Source organism: Grammomys surdaster, unplaced genomic scaffold (genome assembly GCF_004785775.1).
Source record: "Grammomys surdaster isolate TR1022 unplaced genomic scaffold, NIH_TR_1.0 139, whole genome shotgun sequence".
In the NCBI taxonomy this organism is placed as follows: Eukaryota; Metazoa; Chordata; class Mammalia; order Rodentia; family Muridae; genus Grammomys; species Grammomys surdaster.
The window spans coordinates 3,921,288-3,943,806 of record NW_021604597.1 but is presented as its reverse complement, the minus strand read 5'-3'; the positions used below and the strand labels follow the sequence as shown (position 1 = coordinate 3,943,806).

Here is a 22,519-nt window from a genome sequence, read left to right as displayed (position 1 = left end):
CTGTCAAATTGTCCTGTAGGTGAGTCTGTGGAGGCATTTTCTTGATGAATGAATGATTGCTCTGGTGGGGGGCAGAGGGAGTCCAGCCCACTGTGGTGGGTACTGCTCTAGGGCAGGCGGTCCTTCTCAGAGAGAAGGCTGAGCAAGCCACAGAGAGCAAGTCAGTCAGTAGTGTTCCTCTGTGCTGCTTACCTCAGTTCCTGCTCTGACTTGGTGTGGACTGTAGGCTTAAATTAACCCTTTCCTCCCAAGTTGCTTACAGTCATGGTGTTCATCAAAGTAATAGAAAGCTAACTAAGGACATGGCCTAGGATTCACCTTTGTCCCCCACTCCTAGAACCAAGTGCCATAGTAACTTTATCCTGACACTGGAAGTCCCTCTCCTACATCGATAGTCTTTAAGTATTTGCATCCATCTGTGTAGAAGTACAGAACAGGACAAACCAACATCTCTTTGTGCATTTGCACTCTCTGTAGGTTTTTTTTCCCCACATGTCCAGTTGTTTTCATTCTAGTAGAAACATCTTCAAATGTTTCCCACACCTTGGTTAGTTTTACCAAGTACTTGTCTCCCCTGCAAACTCAGCCATGGCTCTTATATGAATAAATGTGGAATTTTAGAATTTCAGGGAAGGCAGCTGGGTCCAGAAAACCAGATTCCAGCAGAAACATGCAATCCCAGCACTCAGGAGTCAGAGGCAAATGGATTGCCACAAATCTGGGGTCAGCTTGCTCTACCACAAATGTTCCATATCTGCTTGGGATACATATTGAAAATCCCACGAAAAACAAAACAAACAAACAAACAAAAAAAAAAAAACCAGGAAAGAAAGGAAAACCATAGGACCCTGGCCGTGTGTTCGCTGGGTTCCCTGGCTCTGTGCTGCTGGTGCGTAATACAGACAGCAGTAGGAAAGCTTCCTGTTTGCATCATTTCTGAAGCCCAAGCTGTATTCCGTTTGTACCCAGAATGGGACGAGCCCTTCCCTTTGTCCCTGGGTGCTCATGCAGCAGAGGCTCTAGCTTAGCTTCTTTCCTAATACATTTTCCTCAGAAATGCCATTTATGTTATAGCTGCCACTCAAGGAAGTGCAAGATTCAAAACAAAAACAGTAATTGTTCCCAGGGGCTGCTAGAAAGAGCCTCAGGGGAACTTGCTGTGTGTCCCCTTGGAAGATGACTAAACAGCTGTTTTTCTTCTTCCTGCAAAATGTTCCAAATATCTCCACCTAGAAAGCAATGGTGGGTGCAAGTCATGAACACCGAGTCCCTATAGAGAGATCTGGGGAACAGGACGGGAGCCCATTTTTCTGTGTACAGGGGAACCCCAGATAGGCCTGGAGCAATGAGCTACCAATAGTATTTTCTTTTGTCATCATGGAAGAACCTGGGGGATGATGGGAGAGTTCGATGTTTCAATGTTTTTACTCGATCTGTTCTTGCACCCGCTGAAGTTTTACACCGAGGCCAGCTGCTTTTAAACGCTCAGGCTCTGGTCTCAGCCTAGAGGTTTATAGCAAGCACATCCAATTTTTATGATTTCTTTTTTTCCCACATGGCCACCTTTGGAAGAACTAAGCCTCTGAGACTGTCGCCTTCTAGCTGCAAGTTTTTCAGCCTCCTGATTCAGGAATATTCTCTGTCATTTCCTGCTCAGAGGTACAATGTGTTTTACACTTACCTTGAGGATTGTTCTCCATTCTTGGAGGATCAATGATTGTTTTCCATTATTTATACTTAGGGACACTCACATCTTTAAGTAAATTTGGTCCCTAGTTGTATGAAGGTACTTATAGAGAGAACTTTCTACATTGAAGTGCTGGCCTACATCTCTCTCCCAAGTGATACTTTCAATTCTCAGCTAATTAAACATCTCAACCTGGACATACCTGATTCAATATCGTGTAGCTGCTAAATAGGGATCTTTTGTGATGCAAATTGTGTTGACACACGTGAAATAACATATGTAACATGTGCATAGATTCTGTAGGTATATTTTAGTGAGATAAGCATGTACACACCACAACTGGGGTGTCACTGACAGCCCTGGAACCTCATGAGCAAGCCTCCCCATCACAGCCCCGCCTCCTTCCCATAACCAGGAATTTTATTTTCTTGCTTTTCAAGTACCTTTTTCTCCTATGTATAATTTAGTTTTTGTTGATTTTTGACCTATGTAAAAATCCCCTTGTGGCACTTTGGTTACTTGTACTGTGTTTCAAGGTTAATTCACACTTTGATATGAAAACAGTGTCTTTGAGGGCTGGAGAGATGGCTCAGCAGTTAAATGCACTTAGGCCAATCTTGCAGAGGATCTAGGTTTAGTTCCCAGCACCAACATAGCTGCTCACAACTGTCTATAACTTGCCCTGGGGGATGTGACTCCCTCTTCTGACCTCTGAGGACACTACATGTAAGTGGTACACAGATAACACACATTCAGGCAGGCAAACTCTCATGTATGTATAAACAAAGGGAATTTTTTTTTTCAAAAAACAATGCTGGTTAATATCCAGCACTCCTTCACAGATAGTGTACAGGCCACAGTTCATTTACTTAAAGTAAGTTAAGTTTTTGTTATTACATAATGCTACCATGGATGTTTTTGTGTGGGTGTCATTTTGCTCTAAAACCAAGATATAAACATCCAGAAATAGAACTGATAGATTTTATGTTCTACTTCACAAATCTGTTATTATAAACTTTGCAAAATTCCAAACTGGTGTGTGTGTGTGTGTGTGTGTGAGAGAGGGGGGGGGTACTGATCATACTTGACAGAAAGCCAACCACGAACAATCCTGAATGAGTACTGCGGGAGTTCTACATCTTGTTCTGAAGGCAAACAGAAGGCTGGCTCTAGGGAGCTAGAGAGAGAGTCTTAAAGCCCACACTGACATACCTAATAGTGTCACTTCCTGGGCCAAGCATATTCAATCCATCACAAATGCTATTAGTCGTATTTTAAGACTTTAACAAGACTTTTAACAGTCTTCCTGGACCCTCAAAGGAAGGGTAGTAAGGGTCATCTCCCTGCAACCTGCTCCAAGGACTCACTCAGCAGTGGGTAAGTGAATATCAGATTTCTCTCACCTATTCTTTGCCTCAGCTTAGCTTCTCCACCAGCTGAAAAGATTATTACTTCAGAGGTTTGTGAGCAGCTCCCCCACCCAGTAACTATTCCAAAATATGTTATCTAAACCTTTATGTAAAGCTTTGCATACCCAAATACACAAAACATCTCAGGGACATACTGAAAAGATGACCTGGACACACACTTTCTGCTCAAGGTTCCCAGAGGATAAAGTATTAAGTCACAGTAGAATCGTACTATATGGAGGTCACTCAGTCAGTAACTATTTTCTGAATGGTCAGCACATGTAAGACTGATATAAATGTGGACTTAAAAAAAGCAAACAGCAACTTCCAGCAATTGGTATCTGTCTGTCCTGAGTGTTGCTCATCGTCTGTCTTTTTCCTAAGATTTCACTTAAAGGACTGGGCAATCAGTATTCTAAACGGAGTTTCTAAATTCAGACAAAAATAATCAATATATTAGCCTTAGAAACTAGAAGAACTAAACAGTTATCTACCTAGCATTTAATAAGACACTTCTATAGTTTGTGATATCCATAAAGTTTATTTTTAAGAAAATGTTAAAAACTAACTATACAGGATTAGTCAATATACTTAAAAAGGTTGTTCCCCACATTGAAGGAAAGTCCATTTGCAACATCTTCCAGACACCATCATTATAAAAGTAGAATTTCTAGGTGTTGAGATGCACTACAGTAGATCCTAGGGTTGACATTCTCCCCACCTCCCCCACCCCAGTGTAGGTCACGGTCCACCAGCACAGGTCCTTAGTGAACACTGCACGCACAGACAGAGCAAGTCTTCTCTCTTGCTGTCCCACATTCATTTCAGTTGAGTGTGTAAGTGGAAATACATCCCATGATTGTAAACATTCACAAGAGCTTCCAGGGCACAATGAGCAATAGAGGTGGTCTGGGACTCACCTCGGCATACTGCTGAGATCATGAAAGATGTTTGGCCATTATCCTAGGACTCCCTTACTTATAGATCTATAAGAAAGTCATTCTGGGTATACATTTTTAGTTGAAAACACCTGGTAGTCATTCTAAAGACTATAGTAAGCACTATTTTACTTTCCTGAAATATATTCAGTCAAATTCAGCAGTACATATGACTATTGGTAATAAATTAAAAGTGATAGTTGTCTCAAGTCCCCTTTGTGGCTACATATGGACTACTGTATTCCAGTTGATGCTGACATTCATCTGAAGAATAGAACTGCCCCTCCCAACCCCAACCCCATGCAGCCAGAGGCACAACTATCACTTCTGTCCATGGAGGCGACATGAGCAGACTTAAGGCTGTATTTGGCTATAAAGACTTCGGTCTCCTCTTCAGTAGTCTATGTGGATCACTCACATAATTCAAAGCTATAGGAAGGGAGGTAATAAGTCCCCAAGTACGCTTAAAATACTATTCTCAATACAATTTATTGTCATCTTATTTACATAGGTCAGATTAGGGTTCTGATACAACCACTTTAAAAAGACAACCTGAACAAGCTTTGTCCCTGTGTCCCTAAGGAACTCTTACTTTAAAATTATTGGCCAATTTCATCTATCAGATTGTTCACTGTAGATCTTGGGTAAATCTCATGTTGTTCCCAAGAATAATAAAATTCATTGCCATCCACTTTGGGATAGGCCTGTTTGCAGAGAAAATGGTGTTCCTGGCGTGGAGGGATAGCTAGGAAACCCATCTGTCTGGGCGGGATAGCTCTCCAGAGCTGATGCTGAATGGACCTGCAGGAAATAAGGCACAACCAGTTAGCAGAGTTCCAGTTCACTGGGCGTGGACTGGCTCCCACCCACATACAACCAGACAGAACAGGGACTAGAGGGCAAAAAGACTATTTTAAAAAATAAGTCAGGAGGTGAATTTTCGTTGTTTGGTAGAGGTAATTTGCCTTATTGTATCCGTTATAGCTTAAGTATAAGACACATTAAATTGTAATCATCTTGATTAGTTTCCATTTTACTAAGTCTCCAAATTGAGTGTTTGCTTTGCTCTGTTCTCGGGAGACAGGTTTTTCTGTGTAGCCTTGGCTGTCCTGGAACTCACTCTACAGAGTTGGCTGTCCTGGAATTCAGATATCCTCCTGCTTCTCTGCCTCCTGAGTGCTGGGATTAAAGGCATGTACTCATCTGGCTCAATTTATTTAAAATAAAAAATCTAGAAATGGGAAAAACAATTCATACATTTGCTTCCCACTCTTTGTTACTCTTCTGAAAGGAGACATAGAGTCTGCGAGTTTGGAGAGAGCTAATGAAACTAATCTTCTGATTCTGGTAAGCCTCATTCTTGCTGGCGTTGGACCGTCAAGATGGTGGCTCAGGGCTTTACTTACTCCAGACTGCATACCTGCTGTAACAAAGCCGACTGCGCAGCTGCGCTGTGCTGTAACTCTTGAAGGGAGGACTGTGAAGGAGCCTGGGAAAACCCAGGGATACCTGGGAGGGACAGAAGGCCAGGAAAAACAGAGCTACCGGCAGCTTGGAGTCCAGAAGACAAACTGAAAACAATCAGTAGAAAAACAGGTCAAACTGCGGACACTTGGAGGCGGGCGGCTGCTTCTTCCGTATTTGGCAAGAGGCAACTTAAAAATGGGAAAGCGAACAAATCGCAGCTCCTCTGTAGGACGGAACTGCAGAAATGAGTCACTTGCTGTGGTAAAACTTACTCAGAGAGCAGTAACTCTGAAAGCAACACCTCACTCATAACACTTCCGGCCACCTTAGAAGCAAGCCGAGTAGTCACTCTTACATGGCTGGCGAGTCATGAAACATTTTGGGTATTGCGCTTCTATTCCTCCACCCCTTGTAGCCCAGTATCTCAATATAAATCAAGACTGAGCTACATAAGCTTGGTGAGAAGTGACTTGAACCTGTCTGCAGCCCAGTCACATACCCGGCTTGTGCCACCAAGGCGGAGTTGAAGTTGGAACTGAAGGCTGAGGCAAACCCCGGCAGAACAGGTGCAGGTGATGGAGCCGAGGCAGCCACTGGCAATGGGGTAACTGCCACCGTGGAGGGCGCCTGCAGCCCTGGGAACGAGGGCAGTGTGGGGGCACTGCTTGGGGCACTAGAGACAGGGAAGCCGGGGTAGGATGGGTTAGAGGTGGGCAGCGGGCCCTGGGTGACCGCAAAGAGCGAGGGCACAGCCGTAGACAGGTTGAGTGGGAAGGCCGCAGGTGAGGCATTGGAGGTGGGCAGCACTGAGCGCACTGTTGCAGAGCTAGGGTGTACAGCTGCAGATGTGGTGGTTACCGGCCCCGCGAGAGATACAGCAGGATTGAGGGAGGGACTGCCCGGCAGAGGGAAACTATTGGTCAATGAAGTGAAAGGGGGAAGGGCAGTGAAGACAGGCGCAATGGGTGTGGAGGATGCGTGCGGTGGAAGGGACATAGAACCAGCTAAGGGAGTGCTCAAACTGGAGAGCCCAGACAGAGCAGGGTTAAGGCAAGTGGACACACTGATGGGCACTGAGGTCGTGGGGTACCCACGGCCCAGGGCACCCGATAGACCCAAGGTACCACGAGCAGGAGTCCCGGGGTGAGCTGGGCCTTTGAAGGCTGAAGGTGGAGGGCTTGTGGGCTCACTTTTTATCATAACAGGCATAGTTGGTGCAACAGGGGCAGATGAGATGCCACCCGCATGGGGTCCATGCAAAAGCGAACCGGAGGAGCCACAGCTGACTGGCACTGCTGTGGAGGTGGGGGTAGCTAACGGGGACTGTGCAGCCAGTGTTGGGGCTGCAGAGGTGGCACTAACCACAGGAGACTGCAGGCCTGGGAACATGGCCAACCCTGGGGTGGAAGACCTCTGTGCAGCGGGAACAGCCGCAGGGGGATAGCACTTGTTAGTGGCTGAGGCAGGAGAATCCGCGTTTCGATTGGGAAGAGAGGACAAAGAAGCCAGTCCACTTGTGACTGCAGATGGCAAGGCGGAGGAATTGATTAAATGTGTGTCATTTGACGTAAGAAAGCCTTTTAAGGCAGACAGAAGGGGGCTATTTACACCATGTGGACCCGCAGCACTGGCGATTACGGAAGGAGTTGGGGTAGCTATGCTGTGGGATGCTGGTGGGAAGGGCAAAGGCAGACCTGCGAAGACCGACGACGAGAGGGGAGCTGTGATTGGGTTACTGGCTGACCCAGCTATAGAGCTGCCCGAGGAGTGGCTGGTGAATGGGGCACAAGTGGAAGCAAATGTCTCACTGGAAGCCAGAGTGACCCTTGGTGTCGAGCTGGCCTGAGTGGATGGGTTAGGGGTGGCAGATAGACCTGGCAGTGGCACTAGGCCAGAAAAAATGGAAGGGACTGGAGCCGGTGTGGTGCTGTGGGCAGAAGTAACAGGTGTTACGGGCATGGAGGGAGTCCGGATCACAGTCGGGTTCGGGTTGGATGGCTGAGGTGTTGGGAACACTGCCAGGGCAGTGTTGGGCGCACTCATTCCAGCCCCGGGGGCAGCTGCTGACACGGATGGATGGTTTACTGCCTTGGCTGGGGACACAGCAGGTACTGGAGTTGCAGCGGGAGTCGAAGGATTAGAACCATGAGGAGAGAAGAGTTGACTTGCTGGGGTGGAAAATGCTGGGGGAGAGAAGAGGCAGGTGTTTAACAGTGTTGGAATGTCCAATTTAAACGAAAAGTAGCATAGCCATTGTTTTGGAGGGGAGAGGTCATATTTCACAAATACCAAAGAAAAACAAGGGCAAGATCAAGTTGCTCTTGTCACGCCTGAGCTGCTGGGTGTTTGAAGAACCCTTTCTCTAGGGTGAACACATACATGACCTCAGGACCATCTCACTGACCTGGGCAGCCCACAGCCTACTTTGGGAATACTGGAAAGCCTTATATAGCCCGTCCTGGCCACACTCAGGCCTCTGTTTTAGTAAGCTTGTGTCAGGGATCCATACAGGTTCACCTTAGAGGGCAGATCCCAAACCACCCAGTAACTTGTTCTCAAAATTTCCTTGTGTATGCTACACCATCTAATTCTGATAAACTCTATGGATAATTAAAAGGAGGATTTGGGGTGATCTGGGTTCTTCCCCTGGAATGGGTTCAATGGCTGTGTCCAACTGCTCTTTGGCAGCTGATGGGAAACCAAACTTCTACAGGCAACGGCACTGTGATCAGCACTGTCTGAGACTGTATTTAGACCAATTCTGTTTCAGAGGTAACACAGATAGCTCCTCCTTCTGTAGTGATAACCAATGAACAGCACTGTTCAGGGAGTTAAGACAGATATTTAAAGATGTGTGTGGAAACCAGACTCTTGGCAAGAGGACTCTCATATGGTCACTCCATCTGCCTCACATTAATCCAGAGACCTAGACTCCCATTTTATATATGGATAAGCTGAGGCTTGGTATGGGTAAGCCAGTGGATTAATAAAGATCATACAGTTATGCAGCTTCATTATAGAAAGCTTGTATAAGCCCCTGGCCTCAATACTCCAGCACAGCAAAAACCAAACCAAACCAAACAAAACCAAACAAACAAACAAACAAAAACCCAACCAACCAAAAAAAAAAAAAAGCCCCAGAAAACCTACAACAAATAATATCACACAGCTATCACATGATAGGGCCCACGGCCTTACCACTACAGAGGTAGTCTTTATTACTGTTCTGTAATTTTTAAAAAGGAATTTAAAAAAAAAATGTGTGTGTGTGTGTGTGTATTTGAATGTAAAGGCTTTAAAATTGTCTCCATAATGTCGAATGACTTGTTTCTAGAGCTAGGTAGCTCCAAAGCCACAGAAAGAAATCCTGATACCTACCACCCTGCCCTCCCTCCTCTACACAGAACAGAAGCTGGCCATATCTCTGGGACCTTCACAGAGAGGGGAGATTTCCCACCAATACCCCCAACCTCGGCACACTAATCAGACTTAAGTGTTGCCTTTTCTCTCTGAGAGAACTCTTTCCACCCACACCAGAAAGCATCCCTTCCTACTGCCCATTTCTGACTGGGCAATACAGTTCGGTGCTGCCATCTGGAGGCGCTACCCAGGCCACCTTGTGTTCAGTGCCTTTGGTCTTCCGTGCCCTTATCCTTTTCCACGTAAGGTTATGCCTAATGGGCTTACTAGACTTATTATCTGTCAAAAAGGGTCATATTCGTGCGCACATGAAAATCTCCTCTCCCGTATCACAATGCTAAGTGACTATGGGTGTACATGTCACGTGACTCTTAGATTTCACGGAGTTTTGCAAATAGAATACAAAGTTATAAATTGAATTTAAAACCAGACAATATACGCATTTCCTGAAAATAAACTCTACCACTATCAAGTCATTCTTAGTGAATTACCCTACATCTAGGAGCCTTTCCCAAGCCTGCCCCTGTGAGCAACAGCCAGCAGTCATGACAGACAGCAGTTGTTTCTGGATCTACTTGGTACTCACTTTGACTCTGAGTAGGTTTTGATTGACTGGAGAGATCTTCATTGTCTATATAAAAAGAAATAATTTCAAACTTTAATCAGATTATTCCCCCACCATAACCACAGATAGATGTCAAAAAAAGAAAAGCTAAGATAAAGTAATTAGATATCATTGAAAACACTGAAGGAAAAATAAGGTAACCAGGAAGAATCATATCCACATGACTAGAACAGGCTGTTACTGTATAAACACATTTACAGACACATATACGAACACTTCGTGACTCATTTTAAACAGCATACAGCGTAGGTCTTTACCTGTTCCTGCTGGATTTGGAGTGTATGGAGGTGGAGGTGGGACGCCTGGAGCTATCACATTGGCTAACGGTACCAGACCTGCATTGTTGTAAGCACCTGAAGTGAGCACATGATAGAAAAAGAGAGAGAACTTAGTATCACAGGCTAGGAGTTAAAATCTGCGCCATTTCGGGAAATGTGGTTTATTTTAAACTGTCATGTAATAGAGGGGCATCTCACATGGAAAGAGCGTACGTGAGAACTGAAGGGGAAGACTGTCCTGGCTGTATGCCTGTCCCAGACACCTTCTGACAGGTGAGGCAGGGTGAGCCTGCCCCACTTAAGCCCAGTACACACACTTGACCATTTCCATATGTATTGATGATACCTCTGGACATCAGCTACCTAAAAAAAGGGCACTTAAGGCTATTTACCAATGTGAAAAGCCCTAAGAATAAGGCAATTAAAACAATCTGCAACTCAGGTAAACATGGAAAACACACTAAAAATAAACTACGCCTGCCTGCGGCAGTGTGCTAGACCAAGATACAGCAGCTGACCGTCGGCAAAATTAAGCTCTCAGGACTGAAGTGCTGTAGATTCCCCACACACATACAGCAGCCCATCCTCTCAATGTAATGACCAGCAGAAAGGAAAGTGCAGACAAGCAAATGCTTACTTGGTGCGATAGTTGCATGTGGCCGGCATGGAGGTATTGGGTAGGGGACAGGTTTGTGTGGATTGTATGTTGAAGGAGGCTGGACAAGGGAAGCACAGTAGTTAGACATCACCAAAAGCACATCTCCTCATAAAACAATACAATCCTAAGACACTGAAGATGCCCCAGTTGTCACAGCTCAGACTACATAGTCTTTGCTTTCATAAGGGTGGTTCTTCTCAGTTCCAAAGGTACAGCTTGCCAGACATGCTGTGTTTTTATTTTAGCATCCATTCATCCTCCCAATAAAGGTCAGACCTGAATGAATAGCAGGTGCCTTTCTGACCCAGCCTTGCCAAACCCAGGAATTCCCATTTTCAGTACAAAAGCAACACAAGAGACCTTTAGGTCTCTCCCTGACACATAATGACCTCAAGGACAATGTCCTCCTATGATCACTAGGATCTTCAGGGTCTGGTCTCTCCAACACATAAAGACCTCAAGGGCAATGCTCTCCTTCGAGCATTAGGACCTCAGCACTGGGCGGATCATTAGCACCTGGCAGTCTGACAATGTTTACACTATGGATTAGGAACTGAATGTTTTCATTCTTTTGAAACCCCTAGATTTACAAGCACCTTATTTTACAGTTGATCACATTTACAGAATCTGAAGTACCCAAAGCTCCACCAAACACTGTATATTACCCAGAGTGGAAGAGGGAGCAGGAGTCATAGGGCAGAGGCCTCCCCTGGAGGGAAGGAACTGTTTTCTCGGGCCTCATAAACAGCCACCTGCTTCTGTCTTGTGAATGGGCAGAGAACGCAAGGCCTGTGTGGGGCCACCAGTCCTTATGAACTCTCCACTCGGGAGGTCCTGTTCTCCTGTTCAATTCACATTTCCAGTCACTGCAATCACTCCCTTTGAAGGACAAGCCCCTGGCTCCATGCCTGGTTCACTAACATTAAGACTAATTAGCTAGCAGGTAAACATCACTTTCTAATCCTTATCTAAACAGATGAATGTGGCCAGGTTAACTTTCAAATCAAATGCTTTCTCTCCAGAGAGCCTTGAGCTCCTGAACTAAGTCTGTAGACTCGAGCCCTAAGCCATTCTCTCTGACCTGAAATTTCTATCATATTTGAACTGCAACACAAAAACCTTACTTTACACAGACAGAAAGCTACGCATAGAGAACCTAACACTTGCTTCCTATTTCTATTTCAGCACATACTGGTTTGGATGGCCCGAGAATTCGAGCTGCTATTCCTTTGCCTTCATTGGTAATTTCTTCACCATCCTTCTTCAGAGGAGTTCCCTATTTAAAAAAGAGAAAGAGATAAGGGGGGGGGGTGAGATTTTAGACACAGCAGACAACTGCACTGAATTATTCTGAAGGGACTGCTAAGAATAAGTCTTGGATTCCAGGTCCAATCTTGCCCCAGTTGGCGACCTCACCTTCCTCTTAACCATCGTACCATGGTAGCAGAGGAGGATGACAGGGAAGGATGATATATAGAGTAATACTTTCTATACACACACACATGCCAACTTTCATGCCAGTGTATATAAAGCAGAGATTAAGAAAGAAACCTGGCACCGGGCAGTGGTGGCACATGCCTTTAATCCCAGCACTTGGGAGGCAGAGGCAGCGGATTTCTGAGTTCGAGGCTAGCCTGGTCTACAGAGTGAGTTCCAGGACAGCCAAGGCTACACAGAGAAACCCTGTCTCAAAAAAAACAAAACAAAACAAAAAAACAAAAAAACAAAAAGGAAAAGAAACCTGGTGACTAAGACCTCATTAGAGACTGCTCTATAGAACAGATCAGAAATCTCCACAGTCTGTTGCCTCAGGCAGCATCCTTAGGTAGCACACACTGGTATAGAGGCCAGCTTCCAAGATGGCTCCACTGCCCACCATCAATTTCAGAATAACTAGGGCTGATGTGTGTCACTACCACGACATTAAAGAATGGCACTGATTCCCAAAAGCAAGTCCTAAGAAGCCTTGTTGCAGCTGCCCCTGCTTCCCCTTGGTTACATGTGCTGTGGAAACTAGCTACCATGTCATGAGGGTACTCAAGTCCTCGTGGTGAGGAATAAGATTCCTGGCAACACACAACAGTAACTTGCCAGGCACTTAGTCAAGTTTGCAGGTAAAACCTGAGCCAGAACTACAGAGCTAAGCCACTCCCACTCCTCCAAGTCAGGGAAACTACAGGAGCATAGTGTGGTGGCCCAGGCCTTAAACCCTAGCAATTGGGAGGTAGGTGTGGGTAGATCTCTGAATTCCAGGCCAGCCTGCTCTACATTGTGAGTTCCAGGCCAGCCAAAGTTGTGGAGACCCTGCTCGAAATAAAAAACAAATCCAACCAACCAACCAATCAACCAACTAATCAAACAACCCAAAAACTACTGGAAATAATAGATGTCTACTATTTAATCCATGAAGCTCTGGGGTTTTGACACAGTAATAGAAATGTAATGACTTTTGAATGTAACTTCTGCAAAGATTATTTTCCAAGGGCTTTGAGAACCACCCACTGGTCTCCAAACAAGATTCTTATATGGCTCCATCTTGCAGTTTCCCAAATGGGTTCTTGGCTATACAACTGTCAAAAATTTCTGAGGATAGTTGGCGAATAAAACAGCAAAATCAACCTTTATCTGTCATGTTCCGAGGGTAACATGTCAGTTAATGGCTACCCATGAACTTGCAATGGTCTATCAGTTAAGTGGAAGACAGGAAACCCCTTCCCTTTGGAGGAGCATCGTAAGCTGGCACATCCTCATAGGCAGCACATAAAGGTATAGATCTGTGCTACCGTGACACTTGGTCATGGGAACCTCAGTTATGTAGAAGCACGCTTACAGGGAAAACTCCATTTATGCGACTGGGCTTTCCTTTGGGATAGGGGTTTCCTGGGAAGGTTCCGCACGAAGAAATCATGGCATGAGGGGCTTTGCAGCCTGCCTTGGAAGCCTGTAACATGAAAAAGAAGGTGGTTAACAAAAATCAAACTCATTACGTCAGGCATTCTAAGTGTTAGGAAGTCCAGCTAAGGCCATGAATTAAGGAGCAGCACAGCGTTTGTTCACACGTTCACCCACCAATCAATCACCAGGGACCTCCAGGAACCCAAGGGAGTGTCCAAAGAAGTGAGGGCTCCTTCTGTGGAATTATTACCATGGTTACACTATATACCATCAGAGCTGTAACCAACAGGTTCAAGAACGGTCTGTTATTTAGCAATAGGATGTGATATACACATCTTTAATCCCAGGATTCAGGCAGGCAGAGTTCTGTGAGTTTGAGGCTAGTCTGGTCTACATAGTGAGCATTGTCTGCTCCATTTCTTTAACTGACTACCAAAACAACAACAACTACAACAAACCACACCAAACCAAACAAAAAACCAAAAACCCAAACAGTCAAAATGAGATTGCTTTGAAAAAATGTTTACAACACACACACACACACACACACACACATACACACACACACACACACGCACGCACACACACACACACACACACACACACGCAGCACTTGCTGTTCTTGCAGAAGACCTGGTTCCAACACCCACATTGGGTAGCTCACCCTCTTCTGCCCTTCACATGCATCTACACTTACAGGCACAAACTCACACACATTAAGAAAAATAAAATATTTAAGGATGTTTAAAAACAATTCCAAAGAGCCAGACTACTGAAAAAAACAGGAATGATTTAGTGTTTGCTTGTGAGAGACTGAGAAAGGATTAAGGTATATGGTGTTTACACTGCACTCTCGGCTCCTAAGATGGTACCTCAGACACACAGAGCTGGTAATAAATGAGGAGTACTTTGTAAAGCAAATCACTCCAGTGGATGTACACTGTATTACAGGAATACCCAGGTGCAGTCAAGTAATATGTGCAGCATACACAACACATACAGTCATATTCATATTGAAGAATGTACAGGGATGCTGTTTGTATTTATAATTATTTTTATAAACTCCCACAAATCACATTAATTGCACAATCTAGCCTCCAACTAAATACCTCAACCTTTAAAAAAAAATCACCTCAATTTAGTCATAATAAACTATACTAGGAAAATACCCTTATATATACATTTGTATATTTCTGTTATTTCCTTAGGACAAATTCTTAACATGATTTTGGACTAAAACATAGGAACAATTTGATTAATTCATCTACATTAATAGTGTTCCACTCAAAAGAGCATGTGGTCCTAGAACATTTCTGAGTCAACAAGCTATGCATAGACTACATTAGAGGGAAGACAATCACAGCTATGTATATAGGACTTCAAGATTTTTGTCAAGAAAATCAGTGACACTGGTGTTAAGGAGATGTAGGATGAGTGTCATCTCAGCAACGGAAACAAGCAGGGAGGCAGAGCCTCCTCCCTGACCTTAGGAGGCTTCAAGGACCACACTGATGAACAGCAGGGCCCTTGGAGAGCATCCTGTATCTCCTTCATTCAGGCTTCTGCTTCAGTGGACAGGCAGCATTACATTAGCAATTTGCAAGTCAGAATGAGATGCTTGGATAGAATAGAAAACTCTGTCCCCTTTACAGATTTTCATACACGACGTGGAGTTTTGTTTTAGTATTCTTATGAGTTTGATTACTGTAAGTCTGCTAACAAAGCAAATATGCAGCCACTCTTCCTAAGCAGATGGACATAAAATGTTTGGTGTCATGGCAAAGCTCCACAGGGGAAAGATACAAGCGCCCTGCTGGGTAAGCCACCACTGGTGTCTCACTCCTGAGTCATCTCTGCACCCACAAGCTTCTTCTTCAGGGCTTTACCTGTGTTCTCTGGCTGGCAAGAATGTCTGCTTCTAAGCTAGTTTCCAGCACCACCGCAGTGAGGCAAGCACTTCATTGTTCACCCACACCCAGACTCAGCACAGCATCTGCACAGTATCTGTGAGGGTTACCTGCTCCAGGACTCGCTTGCACCGTTTCTTCTCAGACATGTTGATTCTGAATAAATCTTCAATGGGACGAGAGTTCTGTGCGTCCACAATATTTCTGTTAAGGAAACATGACTTAGCTTCTGTTGGAGGATCCAGTCAGATATACACGTCAGAAATGTCTTTATGGCATGTTTTGTGTTTTCACAGACATATAAACACACACCAGACTGTAAAATACACTCTCTGTGAATAAGCAACTCGCTCACCCTTAAACTTTGCTAAAGCTTGGGTCCCTTCTCTTCAAGCTCACGCTTACTACGGGTCTCATGTGTCAAGTCGAGGGCACTCCCACGGCCTCCCGTCACTCCATCACTGTTGGAGGTCACTCCATCACTGTTGGAGCTGAAGGCTCTGAGGTACAAGTATCCTGCTCAGTAAACATCCCACATTTTTGTCAGCTTGCCTTTTGAGTTACTTAGGGTGGGAAGAAGGCAAAGAAAATGCTAAAATGCAGGAATGTGAAACAGTCATTATCCTATGAAGGAAGGGCTCATTATCCCATGAGCTAAGACCACATACATATGAAGTACCTATTATTCTGTGAGCTATGACTACAGATGTAGGAAGAATTGATGACGTAATGACACCAGAATCTAGTACTGTGTTTTCACAGAACGTGGGCATTTTTGTTTGTTTCTTTTGTTTGCAGACAGGTTCTTATTGCCTTACTCAGGGCCCCCTGTCTCTGGCCCCCACGCTCTGACATAACTGACGTGTGCTACCACACCCAGCAATTTTTATAGATTACTTCATTAGGGTCCTGCTTCCTTACAAAGTTGACCCGTTAATGCAGATCATTTTTCATAGACTACCTTGTTAGCATTCTGCTGCCTCACATAACTGGCGCATTAACAGAGATCAAGGACTTTAAAAGCCAGTTAAACTTCCAGGTTTGAAGGAAGCAGTAAGAGAAATACTCACGAGGCCAAGAGCTCCAGAGCCGCCAGCTTGTCCTTACTAAAGGTGAAACAGCTGAGGATGCTCACCACTTCAGCTGGGTGGACGGCCACCATTTTCTATCACAAAAAGAAACCATGTTTCAACACGAGATCCTCCTATCAGACCTTATCAATTTTGGGGAACTATAACTAAATTCTGTAGTATAAACATTTTAGGACACAGCCTATATCTTAGCTGAAAATAACACATGCAAAAGGTAAGCTTTGGCAACTCTAGAAAAATTCCCAAAGTTCTGAGTCATGCTTGGACTCCTTTTAGTGTAATGACTTCAGAAACACACCTAGCTTCTACATATGTATTTTAGGTCTGTATTCCCCAATGTGCTCACCTCTAAAATGTAAAATCCTCTAAATGGCCATCTACCACGGTGGCATGGACACAAGGGTGACTCAACTCACCAGGCAAGGCACAGGAGTCAGAGCCAGGGAAAGGACTGAGCTTCCCTAAGGCATGGCTTCCTTTAGTCTACAGTGATGCACTATGGGAGATGCTGTCAAATCTGAATCGTAAGGGTCAAAGTCCCAGGACAGTGCTTTGCAATGAGTATAGTCCCTTAATTTGCCAGTCAGAACCCATAGAGGATTTAATAGTAACACAGTTTCACACCCTGGAAGGCTTTAACTTTCTAACATAGTTATTTGGTATATCAAAGTATAACAGAATTTAAGGTTAGCTCTTTCTGATACCAAGCACAATTTGGCCTGGATTGTGTGAAACGGGAATGAAACATTGTTACTTTGCACAGTGGAGAAGGGGAGTCACTCACGTGCTGTAGTGCTTTCATGGCCTTCAGCTGTGGCTCTGCCCAGGAGAAGTACCTTAGGAGATCAACCACCTGCAAGCAAAGGCTTACTTCAGCTCTGATGGCAGGCAGCGTCTGCACACATTTCTTTCAAACAGACTTCAACACTTGTAATTCCCGTCACCATCCCCATATGGGAGAAGAGCACATGGCACCAGGGGCCACCCGTGCAGCAAAGCATAACCACTGTAATACAACCCAACACTCCAGACCCATAGCAGCACAGGCCTCGTATCAAGTGCTCAACAGTCACGTGATACAACAGCTTGCACAGAGGACACTATGGACAAAGAATGTTCGTACCATCGCAGAACCTTCTACTGGACAGCACTGGTCTAGGTAGAAAGAAAAACACACAGTGCTGGCAAGATGGCCCAGTGGGTAGAGGTGTGTCCCATCAAGACTGAAGACCTGAGTCGATGCCTGGGACTCCCACAAGCTGTCCTCGGACCATCACGTGAATGTGGTGGCATTTCCGGTCCACTCCCTACAATAAATTGTTCTTTTATTCCTTTCTTTTTCCTTCCTTCCTTTTCAAAGGAAGGAGGCATACAATCTAGACGTAGCCTGGAAGTGCATGACTGGCAACTAAGTAAATCTCTGCCTCAAAATAAAAATTAAAACAAACAAACAAAAGAATTCCGGGATGTTGATCAGCCGGAGGGCACATATGCAGCATATACCAGGCCCTGGAGTACCACAAAATAAATAAAGTCATAAAAAAACAAATCCAGGAAATGGTGTAAACGGAAAGCACAGGGAGTTGAAAGTTAGGTGGAGATGGGGCGTGGAAACAGGAACTACACACAGAAGCTACACACCACGGTGTGCACAAGCACCGCACGGAGCACAGTGACTGGCTGAAGGCCCGCATGGCTACCCTTGGGCTCGAATCTGCAGCCAGAGGCCTGGATCTAGCTCAGCACTGCACTGTAAGAGTCAGAGGGCTAGGATCCCAGGGTCTCCTCCCACCACCCACAAACGCCTTGAAACAGGAGTGAACCCTGTGGTGCAGTCAGGAGCGAGCAGCACAGAGATGCCCTCACCCTGGGCCACTGTCTTGAAGGAAAATCCAAAGGAATAATATGGGAGGGGCCTGTGGTCTTTGTAACCGTTCAACATTTATTCATGTCTTCTTTGATCATACAGTGAATTTTAAAACTATTATAAACTAGCAATATGGGACCTGATCCTGAAATTACTATTTCTGTCACAGCTGGACCTAAATTAGTATGTCACACGCCAACCCTGAACTCAGGAATCTGTCTTCCTTTGTAAGCAACAAAAGCCTTAGCTGGGTGAGATCTCCTTCCTTAGTATCTTTCTGATAACTGGCTCACAGGCGGCTGCTTTTGTTCCTTTAGATTCGTGAAGCCCCTCATAATTCATACTGCATTCTTGTTTTTAACCTATGTTTCTAGAGTTTTCTTCCCCCCCCCCCCAGGCTTAAGGGCTGTCCTGAAGGTCCCAGTGTTTACCATTTGGCTAAGACGTGAGATACACCATGAGCCTCCCAGACTCATGGAGTCATTAATGTTGACAGGGAAGACTTGAAGGAAGAAAGTAAGATCTGTTCTTACACAAACAAGTCTTACACCCACAGCAGCCATGGACACTCATGGAGCCCTCTCCCTCCCACTCCACACTGGCCTGCTGGCCCTGTCTCATGGGCAGGGAATCAAGTCATTTTCATTTGGTCCCTACCAAGGCCATGCTAGACCCGGCAAGATGCCTTGGAATTGGAGTTCTGAATGGTTGTAGGCTGTGATCATGAGGGTGTTAAGAACCAAACCTGGGTCTTCTGCAAGAGCAGAAAGTGCTCTTAACCACTGAGCCATCTCTTAAGGCCCCAAGTTTATAAACTTTTGATATTTCCCCAGAATAACTGACAGTTCTGTAAGTTGCTTTAAAAAGGATACAGTATTTTTAAAATCACTTTAGACTAGGAGTGTGGTGTAATTACGTGAAGCGCACTAAGTTCTCCTAAGGCGTTACAGGCTTTTTTTTTTTCCATAACTAAGAACTTCTACCCGGAATAAGGCAACAAAGTCAAAGCAATTCTGAATGTATCTAGTAAGTAAACAGACATTAACTAGAGTAGTAGTACAAAGAGGCTTTAAAAAACAAAGAATACCTGTTCACTGGAGAAGTACCCATGAACATATTCAATTGCTTTTAATTTATATTCTGTCAAAACAGCCTAGAAAAGGGGGAAACAAAGAATTAATGTACATCAGCAGCATGTTAATATGCAGGTACTGAAACTATATACACACCCACACAGACTGACAGGGACTGGTCTCATTCAGCTCTAGCTGGGAGCTGCAGCAACTAAGGTAAACAAGAAATTCTATCCTGGCTGGGTCTCCGGAGAACATGGCTACAGAAGGAGCAACATTGTAACAGAGTCAACATTAGTACAAATTATGTTTCAAATTTGTGAATGTCTAACAATTTTCACAACATCTCTTACTGATACAATTGGCCCTTTTTTTCTTTCTTCCATAGTGGGTTCACTACGAAGCCCAGGCTGGCCGGAACTTGCAAGGTGGCCCACCACAGAGTCTTTAGAACTTGCTTCCTCATTCATAAAGGGGAAATCCCAGTCATAACCTTCAACAAGCTGTACTGAGGTCCTAATAATTAGAAACCTGATAGAGGGATGTTTGATAAATGCCTTCCTTCTCCTGTGGGACATATCAGCAGATGAGAGCAGATGCCTTTGCCCTAGCACTCACTATACAGAAGTCACATCTGCTCCTCTACCAGCTACTGTGGACCTCAGAGATGGAAAGACTAAAGCAAGCTGCGTAGATTGCAAGCATTCATAAAATATGAACTGCCCATTTTCTCCTCACTACAAAACAGCTATAATATTTGTATTTTCTCTATATATGCTTCTGCTAGGAGCAAATGCAACGGCCAGTAAAATCACCCAGGGTGCTCAACAGTTCAGCTCTTAAATGGCATTCTGGGTAATGCATGGTGAGGAGTCTTATTATCTTTATCATTAAAGAGACAGTCAAAACAAGGTTCAGGACCAAATCCTGGCTTGAGCTGATGACACCAATCCTATCTCAAATCTTCCCCTAATGCTGGCCCCGACACAGAGCATGAACCACATTTTTTTTTTTTTTAAATACCAGACTCCTGGGGGAGCATTAGATACCTAATGAGGGCTTGGCTTGGTGTTGTACATTGGGAGTACACCATCTAACTCCAATTAAAAAGCTGGAGTCAAACAGAAAAAATGCTTACTAATTAACAGCTCTTATTATTCCTGTTTTGAGAAAACAAAACAACGCCTTTCCTATTTTTCCCCCAAGTGTCTTCTCACATATTTCTACTTTAAGTGAGAGTCAGTATTATCTTTGGTTGTACAGTAACAACAGAAGAGGTGACCCATTAAAATGGACATTTACCAAGTCTAAAGCAATTTCTAAAAATTATAACACGGCCCCTACTTAGAAATGCCTCTATATTTTACTCCATTTTAGTAGACTAAGATACGGTGGATGCGCTTCTCCATCTGGCAAAGCCAACTGGCAGCACATTTTGATTGCAGACTAGAATTGTGGACTTGAAGGCCCCCCTCAGATGAACAGACTTTTATCTCTGGAACCTTTCTGATTCCCTCGTTAATATTTATTACCAGACATTTTTACAAGGCTGAGAAGGGAGAAGATATACAAATGCATGTCTACACTGCTCCAAAGCGGAAGTCTGCATTCAGGTCTACTTTAACTTAAAATTTATTTTCCCAGAGTGGTTAAAAACCAGCCCAGAAACCAACCATATGTGGCAAATTCCAAGTACATGGTAAAACGACATTTTGTTTCAAATTTTAATTAGAGAAGACTCAGCAAGAGCATAAGTCTATTTGAAAAGAAAAAAAAAACAGCACCATCAAATAGGAAAGATTAAAAGTATGTTATTTGAAAGGGGAAGAAAGGAGGTCTTACAAAGAGCAAAACAAAGCACTAAAACTGGCGGCAATTTTCGCAGTGCCAGTCAGGGGTACGGTTTGAGATGCCAAACAGATGCAAGACAGCCCCATGCAAGCTCTGAGATGCTGTGTGGCTCAAGGCCACAGCACTGCCCTTTCAAACAGGGAACCTGTTATTTTTGCCTAAGAGATACTTTTAGACTCAACCCTACATTCCAAATTTTTTGCTGCCTGGTTCATTCCAGGGAACAGGAAATATAAACAGTTTGAAAAAGCAGAGGAGGAAAGCAAAGGCAAGGAAGCCATTCTGCCTAGCTTGAGATTTGAAAAGGAACTTAGTAGGCATCTCTTCCAGTGCCCAGTCACTCCTCTTACTGAAACATGTTAACATTGTATAAATGTCACCCAACCAAAAGCTCCGTTATTAAGGATTTACAGTTGGCTCCGGAACCGTCGGTAATACAAACGTAATTCCTATATCGCAATGACTTCCTAAATTTAGCAGTGAAGTGGTTTATCTTCTATTTAAGCAGTGCAACCTACCAAGATGCAAGCTCTTACATTACACAGGAAAGTTCAAGTCCCTTTGGTGACTACACAACAAACACCTGAAAAAAAGTAACTCACGACAATTATCTCAGAATTTTAGAGATCAAGGTCAATTACCTTTCGAATTTCATCCAGCACCGTTTCAAAGGACTTTTTGTCCATCTTGAGTACTATTCCGATGTGACGTCTAACAGTTCTACTTGCAATTATAAAACGCTCATCCCAGGTTCGACTCGTGGATAATACACCAAAGGAGAAATGAGGCGAGGAGGTAGAGAGTATTGCAAACTGCACTAAAAACAAAACAAAAATCCCAGAACGGAAACTTGGAAAAAGTTTTTATTAAAATCAGACTTCATTAGCTTCTTCACACAAAGCTTCAGCTGCTCAGAGCAGAGCCGGCTTGTGCGTTTGCAGAAATCAGGGGTCGGTAGGGCGCCGAGGGCCGGGCGCTCCTCCGAAGGCCGCCGAGCCACTCTCCGCTCACCGCCGCGATCGGGAACACGTGGTCCCACGGGCCCCGCCGCTCCGCTCGATCCCGGGGTCCTGCAGCTCCGGCTGCCGGCGGCCCTACAAGTCCTTTGTTACGGGTTTTCGTAGCTTCCGGGAGCGGGTCGGCGGCCGGGGCGCATTAGGAGCCGGGCGAAGGGGAACACAGCCTCGCCAAGGGCGGCTCTCGAGCACCGCAGCGCTCACGCGACCAGGCGCCCAGCGGGAGCACCCCTAAACGCCCCACCAGCTCCAGAGGACCTTCAGTAGAGGGTGTCGCGTCCACAAGACGCAATTATGCGCCGCCACCTTAAGTCGCTATTGCCCGAAACACTACTTG

General features: G+C 44.7%; 1 protein-coding gene across 1 annotated transcript; it reads right to left on the bottom strand.

Moving 5' to 3' along the window:
* Positions 1-3,614: 3,614 nt before the first annotated feature.
* On the bottom strand, positions 3,615-22,426 carry Proser1 (proline and serine rich 1). Its single transcript, XM_028763618.1, has 13 exons — positions 21,808-22,426; positions 19,330-19,395; positions 17,160-17,228; positions 16,355-16,449; positions 15,395-15,488; positions 13,313-13,423; positions 11,675-11,758; positions 10,462-10,540; positions 9,804-9,899; positions 9,508-9,552; positions 6,001-7,684; positions 5,455-5,605; positions 3,615-4,835 (listed from the first exon to the last, which is right to left on the bottom strand). The coding sequence occupies exons 1-13, from the start codon at positions 21,850-21,852 to the stop codon at positions 4,713-4,715; spliced, it is 2,742 nt and encodes a 913-aa protein (XP_028619451.1). The 5' UTR covers positions 21,853-22,426; the 3' UTR covers positions 3,615-4,712.
* Positions 22,427-22,519: the final 93 nt, after the last annotated feature.